General features: G+C 55.8%; 2 protein-coding genes across 2 annotated transcripts; one reads left to right on the forward strand and one right to left on the reverse strand.

Moving 5' to 3' along the window:
• Nucleotides 1-790: 790 nt before the first annotated feature.
• MRPL34 (mitochondrial ribosomal protein L34) lies at nucleotides 791-2124 on the reverse strand. Its single transcript, XM_059919763.1, has 2 exons — nucleotides 1979-2124; nucleotides 791-1758 (listed from the first exon to the last, which is right to left on the reverse strand). The coding sequence occupies exons 1-2, from the start codon at nucleotides 2050-2052 to the stop codon at nucleotides 1545-1547; spliced, it is 288 nt and encodes a 95-aa protein (XP_059775746.1). The 5' UTR covers nucleotides 2053-2124; the 3' UTR covers nucleotides 791-1544.
• Nucleotides 2125-3918: 1794 nt separating this feature from the next.
• ABHD8 (abhydrolase domain containing 8) lies at nucleotides 3919-9831 on the forward strand. The gene is made up of 5 exons (XM_059918145.1): nucleotides 3919-4092; nucleotides 5299-6046; nucleotides 7837-8007; nucleotides 8142-8358; nucleotides 9126-9831. Exons 2-5 carry the CDS (start codon nucleotides 5307-5309, stop codon nucleotides 9294-9296), a joined length of 1299 nt encoding a protein of 432 aa, XP_059774128.1. The 5' UTR covers nucleotides 3919-4092; nucleotides 5299-5306; the 3' UTR covers nucleotides 9297-9831.
• The last annotated feature ends 1476 nt before the right edge of the window (nucleotides 9832-11307 follow it).

Here is an 11307-nt window from a genome sequence, read left to right on the forward strand (position 1 = left end):
AAGTCACGCGCCCATTGGTCGCCACGCCGCCTCCCTTCGTGGTCAAGTTCAGTTGAGAGAGCAAAACCCCGCCCGGGACTTGCAAGTGAAGAGCAGCGAAATCCGGAAGTGGGCGGAGGCCGCGCCCCCAAAGCCCCTTGGGATTTGTAGTCTGCAACACCCGGAGGTCCCACCGGTCTCTCTAGCGTTTGCTACGCTTTTTCATATGGTGGCTCATGGGGTTCTCACAGCAGCCTCAGAAGGATAGGGACCCACCGTTACACTCCCAGCCTCCTCCCTGGGGTCCCAACCTTAGGTTTCGGCATATCTAAACTGCTCCCACACTAGCCGCTTGATATCTTTAAGCTGACAGAGCATTTTTGAAACACTTCCCTTGGCTCCCCAGTATCCCAAGGATCCAGTCCCGCCTCCTCGGTCCCAAATTCTGGGCCCTTCTGGCCTCCTTCGTCCACCTTTTATCCTGACCCGTCCAATCCCTCCTCCCTTTGGGCCCTCCCAGACCCTGCCACCTTCTCTTAAGAAGCCTTCCCCGACTGCGTTCTACCCAGGGCAAAGTCCAGTGCCTCCTTTGGGCTCCACGGTCCTCACAATCATCCTCCCAGCCCTGACTCCACTGTGTCCAAACTGCCTGGGTACGAATCAAGCCACCGCCCCCACCACCACCACCACCACCACCAGCCTGACAGCCTGGAGAGAACAAGAACTTATTGAGGAAGTACCCAATAAGTTACTAAGTGGAAGCTACTAAGTATTATTACACCAACATCACAGCAAAGGAGAAATGAACATCTCATTTTAAGGATGGATCCGCTTTATTTATTTTTTTTGGCCGCGCAGCAAGCAGGATCCTAATTCCTCAACCAGGGATGGAACCTGCGCCCCTTGCAGTGGAAACGTGGAGTCATAACCACTGGACTGCCAGGGAAGTCCCATTTTATTGGAACCAAATGAACCTCAGAGAGCTAAGATCTTGCTCAAGGTCACAGAGCCTGTCCCCAAGGGGCAAGTAGAGGATTCAAACCCCTCCCACCTCTCCACAAGCCTTCCTAGAACTGTGAGAATTGACATTTTATAATAAGACAAGTGAAAATTTGAACATTTATTAGATTTTTAATGACATGAAGAAATTTTTTTTTTTTTTTTTTTTAGCTGTGAAAAGCTTTGTGAATATGTATTAAAGGGCCCTTATCTTAGAGAAGTGAGTTCTGAAATATTTACAGAAGAAATAACCTGATGCCCGAGATTTGCACCTCAGGAGAGGGCAGGATAGGTTGTGGGTAGAGCTGTGTACTGGGTTACAAGGGCGTTCACTGTACCATTCTGTGGACTGATGCACATGTTCGAAATTCTTCCTAATTCAAAAGCGTAAAAAGGCATTTGGCAAGGTCTGACTTCCCACTCCCTCTTCCAGTCTAATCCCACAATTCTTCCCCTGGGCCAACCCCGAAATCTGAGGATTCATGTCCGTCCGAGTCCCAGTCGTCAGCGAGGAAAAATGCTTTAATGGGGGGGGGGGGGGGGTCCAGCCGGCAGCGTCGCGCTGCTCAGTGGCTCAACGACTTTCGACCCTTGTGCATGCGGCGAAGAATGACCTGGACGCCGTTTGGCTTGCTCAAGCGCCGGACCCAACCATGCTTGTTCTTGCGCTTGATGTTGCTCGGCTGATACTCGTTCCCGCGCGCCTTGCCCCGGGTCTGCTGCACGGCGGGGAGTCCCCAGGCGTCGGGGAGCCCCAGCCAGGCCCGGGGCTGGAGCCACCTGCCGGGGAAGGTTAGAGGGGGCGCTGTGTGACTTCTGCGTGGCGCCCAACCTCTCCGAGCTTGGGCTTCCCGACCAATGCCGGAGGGAGCCTGGCAGCAAAAGGCGCTCGAGGAGTTTGCAAGGCACTGGAAGGTCATGTGGTTGGTAAACAGCTGGGGCCAGCCCCCGACGCCGCCCTTACTCCCAGATTTGGGAAGGGGTCCCCCTGAGGACTCACCTGCCACCCCAAAGCGCCGCTGACCTACTGACTGGCCCCAACAGGCGACCCACCGATCTGCTCGAGAAAGCCATGTCCGCGCCGGCACGCCGTCCGGTGGCAGCTATTCCAAAGCCCACAGGTTCCGCAGCTGCGGAACGAGGACTTCTGGGAAATGCAGTTTCTTCTAGGCGGAGCCCTCATTGCCGCGGGAGTTGTAGTTCTACGTAGGCGCACCGCATCTTAGGCGTGAGCGTAAATGACCACAGGAGAGTGTAGTTCTTCTTGTGGACCAGCAGGTGACAGGCGAACGGCGCCTCCTCTGCATGCGCGTGCGTACAAGACATTATGTCCCTGGGTCTGCTGGGAGTTGTAGTTCCTTCTCCTGTAGAGCTACAGAGGGTACCCTGGGGTGACGGCGGCGCAGCTGGTGGCAGCCTCAGGAAACGGCTGGTTGAATTTCCCACCCCCAGCAGGAGCCACGCAGACGGCACACGGCTGGAAGCTTTCCTTTAGCCCCAGCCAAGTCTCCACCCCTTGGCGGGGAGCCCAGGAGGTCTGAGTTGGTGTTGGCTGGATGTCCTTGGGGTGGTCATTCAGTTTCTCAATCTGCAGAACTAAACGGTTGCAGGCTTGCCCTTGGCGGTGCCCCCGTTCAGGCCCTACTTTTCTAATACTCATATCTGAGCCCTTTCCCTTCTTACACACCCTCTACGGCTCCCCATTGCCCCAGGGAAAATATCTGGCAGGCATTTGAAGCCCGCTCTCGCCACACACACACACACACCCTAAACTTCAGCTACAACCTCTTCTGCCTGGTGCTCCCCTATTCATCTTTTTAAAATGCTCCTCAGATACTCTCCTTTCCCCCAGTCCTATCCCTCCCTCTGGCCCAACACTGCCCCCACACAGCTCTCCCCAGACTCTCCCTGAAGCCCAGGGCGCCCTCAAGGGCCAGGCTTGCAGCTGAGTCCCTGCAGGCACCCCAGCATCTCCCAGCCTGGGGAGGGGGAGGGGAGTTTTTTCTGCATTAATAAACTGTAGTCTCCCAGGAGCACCCTGAGTGGGCAAGAGTGGGTGGCTGGACCTAATCCAGCTCTGGCAGCAAATTCCAGGGGATAGGAGTGGGGAAGGGATGATTAACCCCTTGTCCTCTGAAGCCCATCCTACCTGCGCCATCATTTAGCAAACCACTACAATACTACAGCAGTACAATAATAATGCCAATAATGTATGGAGCACTTTCCCTGCTGAGCAAACTCATGAGGAAATTAATTCCATAGAGAAATAAATGGAGTCTCAGGGAAGGGACTTGCCCAAGGTCACATATCAGCAAAGGGCAGAGGCTGGCTTTGAACCGTGGGCTTTCTGGCTCCGGCTGGGACCAGGGTCACCAGTTAAATTGGCCTATCTGTGAAACTCCAATTCCTTAATTACCCATAGCTCCAAGATATCTGTTTAATGGTTTAACGAACTTAACAATTTTCAGAACTTGGAATCACACAGCCGTGGTTCCAAGTCCCATCTCTGCCCCCCAGCTTGCCTTGTGACCTTGTGCCATTTATGAGCCTCAGTTTCCCCACCTGAAATTGCAAAGATCTGGGAGACTGTAGAACGGAAAGGTCAGCAGAGAGAGAGGGGCATGGGGGCTCCGTTTGGAGGGGACAGGGCAGTTCGGAGGCAGGGGCTAGCCGAGGAGATCCTCTTTGCAGACAGGAGGGGCCCGGAAGACCTCAGGTTGCGACCCCTTCTCGGCGGTTAACCAGGCCCAATCCCTCCCTCCACCTCCGTAAGCCTTGAGGGAGGCGGGGCCGTTGCCACAAGAGCCCGCCCTGATCCCGGAGTTGCCGCCTCTGATTGGCAGTCTAAGTAGGCCAGGTCATTATGCAGCTGCGATTGGCCGAGGCTCCAGTCAGTCGGCGCGCGGTCCCGCCCCCCCCCCCACCCCCCCCGCCACGGGGAGACACTTAAAGGGCTGTCTCGCTAGGCGGTAGCGGGATGTGCCCGCACTGACCGCCCTGGGTCCGCGCCCGCCCCGACCCCGCGCCACCATGTAAACGGCGCCCGCAGGCGGACGCCGGCTTCTCCGCCCGGGACCCCTTTGCCCTGCCCCGGGCCCCAGGGCCCTCGATGAGGTGAGCAGGGACCGGGCCGTGGGAAGGGGACACTGAGGCCCCTGGGTCTTTCACTTTGGAGGGGGGGGTGTCCACAAAGCCCTTAGGAAGCCGCGGAGCCCCAGTGGCCTCGACCCCGCCGCAGGGTTGACGGGCACCCAGGAGGCGGGGGCCTGGCTCTGTGGAGGGGGTCTGGCGTGGCGCATCTGCGCCCCCTTTGGCAATCCTGGGTTGGAACCCCGCCGGAGGTGGGGGGCGCGGCCTGCTCCCCTTTCCTCAGCAAGTACGGGCCACTGCAGGCCGGGTGTTCGGCGTTCATTATCCCCGCGGAGCCCAGGATGGGGACGGGGAGGGCTTGGTCCCATCACCAGGGCCTAAACAATGGGGGTGCGCTGCGCGGGTATCCCCCTCGAGTTATGTAACTGCCTGCAGTTGCCATGGACACGGAGTGGGGGCCGTGGCCCAGGGACCGGGATGGAGGCCTGGAGGCCCCCAGCCAGGGCTTTACCTTCTCCATCCTCATCTCCACCACTGGGGGCTGTGTGCCAGATTCCCCAGAACCCAAGGTACTGAGCAGTGGGGACAGAGCACCTTCTTCCCAGAGTGTCTGAGCCTCAGCTTGTAGGTCTGTGAAACAGACCCATTGCACCCATGGTCTTGGGGAGTTGGGCAAGGGCTTCTGGAGCTCAGTCCTGAAACCCCTCTCCCAGGGTCTCACCTTTCAGAAGCCAGGTTTAGAGGCCTGGAATGGGGGCTCATTGGGATCTGCACCTTTTTAGATGCCTTTGGAGCCCTCAGGATATGCTGGTTTAGTGAAAGTGAATTAAGGAAACAGTGCATGAATGAATGAGTGGACGAATGAATGAATGGGTTTAGGAAGGCATAACTGCTATAAACCTGAGCTGGAGGGTTCTCAAGGATGGGCCACATTTGCCACAATGTCCCCTCCTCCGGGAAGCCACCCCCAATGAATGCCTCTTGGTGTCAGCCACGACCTTCTCTCTAGGATAGACTAGGCTGGCCCAGAAGGGTGGCCGAACGCCACACAGGCACTGACCAGACAAAACATCTCAGTGCGTGGCTGGTTCTGGCCACCCCCAAACTGGAGCCTAGATGGGGCCTCGCAGTGCAACTCACCTGACCCAGGTGTGGGGAGTGGGTGCTATGGGAGTGGAAGGCTCCCTGTTTAGATGGCCTCTGACCTGGCTGTCACGACCCCACTCACAGGACACACCATGCTGACCGGGGTGACCGATGGGATCTTTTGCTGCCTGCTGGGCGCGCCACCCAATGCTGTGGGGCCGCTGGAGAGTGTGGAGTCCAGTGATGGCTACACCTTTGTGGAGGTCAAGCCTGGCCGCGTGCTGCGGGTGAAGCATGCTGGACCCGCTCCGCTCCCCACCCCACCTCCACCACTGTCAGACGCCGCCCAGGGGGACCAATCTGGCTTGGTCCACTGCCAGCGCAGAATCACCGTGTACCGCAACGGGCGGTTACTGGTGGAGAACCTGGGCCGGGCACCACGAGCTGACCTCCTGCACGGGCAGAACGGCTCTGGGGAGCCACCAGCCGCCCTCGAGGTAGAGCTGGCTGACCCAGCGGGCAGCGATAGCCGCTCGGGCCCAGGCAGTGCTGGGAGTGGCAGTGGCGGACGACGGCGGCGAGCCCGACGCCCCAAGCGGACCATCCACATTGACTGTGAGAAGCGCATCACCAGCTGCAAGGGCGCCCAGGCCGATGTGGTGCTCTTTTTCATCCACGGTGTCGGCGGTTCCCTGGCCATCTGGAAGGAACAGCTGGACTTCTTTGTGCGCCTGGGCTACGAGGTGGTGGCGCCCGACCTGGCTGGCCACGGGGCCAGCTCAGCGCCCCAGGTGGCCGCCGCCTACACCTTCTATGCACTGGCAGAGGACATGCGTGCCATCTTCAAGCGCTATGCCAAGAAGCGAAACGTGCTCATTGGGCATTCTTACGGGTGAGCCAACACTGGGGTGGGGATGAGGGTGAGGGGTGGGGACTGGCAGGAACTGGACACCCACTCACAAAATACTGATTTCCCTTCTTGAAAAATCCCACTAACATCTGCAACAAAACAGGGATTCCTGCCACCAATGCTATTGTTTCACATTGTTTTAAAGCAGTATCTCAATCCCTGAACTATTGACATTTTGGGTCAGGTAATTCTTTTCTGTGAGGGGCTTTCTTGTGCACTGTAGGATGTTTAGCAACGTCTCTGTCCTCTACCGATTAGATGCCACTAGCACAATGGTCTAGTGATGATCATGACAATCAAAAATGCCTTCAGATAGTGCCAAAGGTCCTCTGGTAGGCAGAATCACCCCTAGCTGAGAACCATTGTCTTCAACTAAGTTCAAAAATTGGTTGCTCTGGAGACCCCAAGGGCTCCAAGGAAAGACTAATTGGAATCCCATAATTTTTGTTTACAAGGGCACAGGTTGCTATAATTCACACTTCCTTACAGGGGTGACAGATAATACCACCTATCATTTAGATGAGAGCCCACGCCATGGAAGGCTCTGGGCCTGGGTGCCTGATCACTGCCAAGTGGTACCATTCTGTCCTTTACCCAGGAGGAAAGGCAGGATCTGATCAGCCAGCCAGGTTGAGAACCACTGTTGTAGCAGTTGTAGCCCATGCAACTAGACAAGAAAAAGAAATGTTACATAAGTTTCCAAAAGAAAGGAAGCCAGACTGGGAAGTAGCATAGCTCCTATTTGCTTATATGAAAACATACCTCAAAGTGGATGCTTATGCTAAATGATTCCTCCAATTAAATGAGCACCCACCTGTGGAAATTCCTGTGACCCCATAACAATGCTATGAGGTCAGCACAGTTACTATGTCACAAATGTGGAGATGGTAGCTCAGAGAGGTTAAGCAGTTTGCCCAAGGGCACACAGTGAGTCACTGGGACAGTCAAGTCCACCTGACTCCTGCTTGTATCCTGTCCCTCTTTTCAACAAGTGTTGGCAAACTTTTTCTTAAAGCGCCAAATAGTAAATATTTTAGGTTTGCAGGCCATAATGGTTGATCTCTGTTGAAACTTCACATGTCTACTGTTGTAGAAAGAAAGCAGACATAATTGTAAACAAATGGGCGTGGTTTTATTCTAATAAATCTTTATTTATAAAATATTTTACACATTTACAAGATTTACAATCTTACAAAACTTAAGTTTACAAAAACAAGCAGCTAGCCCACAGGCCATAGTTTGCAAAAAACACTCTGCTTTAGGGGGAATGAGGAGAGGTACCTGCACCCTTCCACCTTGCATAAGGCAGGCAGATGTGCCACACCCAGGGGCCAATGAGAGAAGATCCTTAAAGGGAAGGGATACGCTGGAAACAGGGACCTTCTCTGAGAAGCCAAAGGGTTTGTTTAATCAAATAGCTTTCCTAACACTTGGCAATAAGTAATTCTTACTCCTTTGGGGGTTATGATGACTTTGAGGATCTGATAAAAGTTCTGTATTTGGATCCTTTCTCCAAAAGAAAAAAAATCCACCCTCAACACACACACACACACACACACACACACACACACACACACACAGTCTCACAATTTCAGGGCATTTGAGATGCCCCACCCATCCCTCACCCCCATTTGGTGTCCATGGACCCCAGGGGAAGAATCTTGGCCTTCAAGGATATGCCTCTGGATGAGGGGAGGGCATTAACCCCTTCACTGCTTGTATCCTGCTGACCACTGCCCTTCAACCCTCCCCACCACCCACCCATGGGGCAGTGTCTCCTTCTGCACGTTCCTGGCGCATGAGTACCCCGACCTGGTGCACAAGATGATCATGATCAACGGCGGGGGCCCCACGGCACTGGAGCCCAGCTTCTGCTCCATCTTCAACATGCCCACGTGCGTCCTGCACTGCCTGTCACCCTGTCTGGCTTGGAGCTTCCTCAAGTGAGTGAGCTGGCCCTGCCCTGGCATCTCCCCAAGGTGGATGGGAGGGGAAGCTATATGGCTGGGGCTGGCATGGGGGCACCCCTGGTGGCTGAGCTGGTATGAGGGCTCCAGCAGTGCCTCCCCACCCCCAGGGCTGGCTTCGCCCGACAAGGGGCCAAAGAGAAGCAGCTGCTGAAGGAGGGCAATGCGTTCAATGTGTCTTCCTTTGTGCTTCGGGCCATGATGAGTGGCCAGTACTGGCCCGAGGGCGATGAGGTCTACCATGCCGAGCTCACCGTGCCCGTCCTGCTCGTCCATGGCATGCACGACAAGTTTGTGCCGGTGGAGGAAGACCAGCGCATGGCTGAGGTATGGCACTCCGGCCACCACACCCTTCAAATCCCCCTTGCACAGTCCAGGGGGACTCTGCCTTGTGCTCCAGCCCCAGGGACGTCAGAGCTTAGATGGAGAGTCAAAGGTGGACTCCAGAAAGTGGGGCTGCCTTGGACAGGTGGTAGGTTTATGTGCTGTCCCCACTGCACGTTAAAAGGCACTCTTCATGGGACTTCCCTGGCGGTCCAGTGGTTAGGACTCCGTGCTTCCACTGCAGGGGGCACAGGTTTGATCCATGGTGAGCGAACTAGGATCAGGGCTCGAGCCTGTATCCCTTGCATTGGCAGGCAGATTCTTAACAACTGCGCCAGCAGGGAAGTCCCTGGAGAGATTTTAAATTGTCACACTGTGGCGGGGGAGTGGGATGCTATTACTGGCCTCTAGTGGATCGAAAGCCAGAGATGCTGCTCAACATCCTACAGTGCATGGAACAGTCCCCATCCCAGAGAATGATCCCACCCCAAATGGCATTAGTGCCCGGGTTGAGAAATCCTGCTCTGGACATATGGTAGGCACTTAATAAACGGGGAATGAATGAATATCCAGTTGGGCTCCAGCAGGGTGACAGGCCATCTTCCAGATCCCCCTTGGGTGGAAGTGGAGGAATATAGGGTAGATTGCAAGAAGGACTTCCTGATGTTGGAGGCCATGCATAGATGGGGGGGCGGGGGGCGTCCCAGGGCAGCCTGGCCCCGAGCTCCGTCGTCCTGTCTCTGCCTGCCCTGAGCCCGCGTCCTCCGCAGATCCTGCTCCTGGCCTTCCTGAAGCTCATCGATGAAGGCAGCCACATGGTGATGCTGGAGTGTCCGGAAACAGTCAACACGCTGCTCCATGAATTCCTGCTCTGGGAGCCCGAGCCCTCGCCCAAGGCCCTGCCCGAGCCCCTGCCCACGCCCCCAGAGGAAAAGAAGTAGCCGCTGAGCTGGCAGGGTAGCGCTTAGTGAGCCGACGAGCCTGAGGAGGAGCCCGGAGCCGGAGTTGGGTCTGCCGCGCGGACCACCTACCTGGGCGGGCCGTTCGCTCCAGCGGGCGGGGTCAGGTCAGGGAGACGCCCCCCAGGCCGGCTGGGCAGGACGTGACGTTCGTGGGAGCCAGGTGGACACACCGCTCTCTGCTAGTCCTGCGGGACCCATCGGTTTTTCGGGGCCATAGCCGGGACCCCCGCGGAGGATGACCTTGTACAGAAGCCCCCTACCCCACAACGCCAGGGCCGAGGCAGGCCACCACCCCGCTCTCTGTCTTCCGTGTTCGCCGTGCTTGATCCTGGGACCCACGAGCCCCGCAGGGACCCTCGAGACCCCGCCCCAATGCCCGAGACCCCTTACCACCCCCCCATTCCTCGGCGCTGGGAGCTATTGTGGCCCAAGGAGGGAGGGTTTGGGAGGGGGCTGGCACCACCGAACCCGCACATCTCAACTTGTAACTCAATAAAAAGAAGTGACAATCTGAGCCTCCAGGCCTGTGTTGGGTGACCGCAGCGCGGGGCCGCCCTGAGCCTCAGTTTCCCCAAGTGCAGACTGAACTGAGTCGAGTGCCTCCCCCTCAGGGCTGGCCCACAGAGACTTGAGGATGTCGGCCCTCCAGGCTTTCTTCCCGAGTTCCCCTCCCTCCTCAAAATGCAGGGGCTACTTGGGCAGTATTTCCAGAGCAGAAGGCAGATAGGGGGTGAGCTCCCCGTCCCTGGAGGGGAGGAGGAGAACCAACTGAGGTCGATGCTGAAGTTGAGGTGAGGATCCGAGGACGGTTGCATCTGGTTACAGTAGCCATAATTGTGTCCGCTGTATGCAAAGCCCTGTGCCGAGTGCCTGACACCCATAGGTTCATTGAATCCCCTTCACTCCACACCACACAGCAAGTTAGTACCTCTTACTGTCCCTTTTTATCTTATAACTTGGTTTTGAGTTGCTTTTGTCACGAAGATGATTTTTATTTTGAATCTGTCTTTTTTTTTTTTGAATCCAGATTTCTCTGGATTTCCCTGCTCCATGGCTGTGCTCTTGGTCCTCTATATTTTATTCTAATGTATGTATATCTAGGTTTACCCGTGGTTTGTGTGGCCAGTGGGAGGAGATTTGTCCCCTCAGTTGCTGCACCTTTGGTCCTTTCCCCACTGGTTTGTGAGCCCACCTTTAATTTAAACCAGGGGTTCTTACAGGGGCACTGTTGTTGGTTGACAAATTCTGGAGATATGTTTGATTACCACAACTGGAGGGGGAGGTGCTCCCAGAATCTTGTGGGTGGAGCGCAGGCATGCTGCCTGACACCCTACGGTGCACAGGACGGCCCCCACTGCAAGGAGTAACTTGGTCTCAAAAGTCAGGAGGGCCAAGGTTGGGATACCCTGTGTTTTAGACAAATCCCACCTCTTCTGGGCCTCTTTTTTTGGCGGGGGAAGGGATGTCTCTGGATTCTTTCTGTTTGTGTATTCTTGGGAGATGGCATGATGTTTGGTTTTTTTTTTTTTTAATAAATTTATTTATTTTTTTTCGGCTGCATTGGGTCTTCGTTGCTGCGTGCGAGCTTTCTCTAGTTGCAGCAAGCAGGGGCTGCTCTTCGTTGCGGTGTGCAGGTTCCTCATTGTGGTGGCTTCTCTTGTTGTGGAGCATGGGCTCTTAGGCACGCGGGCTTCAGTAGTTGTGGCTCACGGGCTCTAGAGCGCAGGCTCAGTAGTTGTGGCGCACGGGCTTAGTTGCTCTGCGGCGTGTGGGATCTTCCCGGACCAGGGCTTGAAGCCGTGGCCCCTGCATTGGCAGGCGGATTCTTAACCACCGCGCCACCAGGGAAGTTCCAGCATGCTGTTTTAATTGCTATCACTTTATCAAGCACCTACTTGGTGTCTGGGAGGATTCATTGTCTTACACATGAGGAAAGGGAAGCTCGGAGTGAGGTTTCTTCAGCTCAGTTAAAATGGTAGAGCCCAGGCCC

This window comes from Balaenoptera ricei, chromosome 3 (genome assembly GCF_028023285.1).
Source record: "Balaenoptera ricei isolate mBalRic1 chromosome 3, mBalRic1.hap2, whole genome shotgun sequence".
NCBI lineage: Eukaryota > Metazoa > Chordata > Mammalia > Artiodactyla > Balaenopteridae > Balaenoptera > Balaenoptera ricei.

Bases quoted from the DNA above. Each gene is read 5' to 3' on its own strand.
- MRPL34 (XM_059919763.1), bottom strand. From the start codon at position 2,052: ATGGCTTTCTCGAGCAGATCGGTGGGTCGCCTGTTGGGGCCAGTCAGT. The intron at 1,759-1,978 runs GTGAGTCCTCAG...CTTCCCCGGCAG, and splicing joins GCGGCGCTTTGGGGTGGCAG to GTGGCTCCAGCCCCGGGCCT.
- ABHD8 (XM_059918145.1), top strand. From the start codon at position 5,307: ATGCTGACCGGGGTGACCGATGGGATCTTTTGCTGCCTGCTGGGCGCG. The intron at 6,047-7,836 runs GTGAGCCAACAC...CCCATGGGGCAG, and splicing joins CTCATTGGGCATTCTTACGG to TGTCTCCTTCTGCACGTTCC. The intron at 8,359-9,125 runs GTATGGCACTCC...CGTCCTCCGCAG, and splicing joins AAGACCAGCGCATGGCTGAG to ATCCTGCTCCTGGCCTTCCT.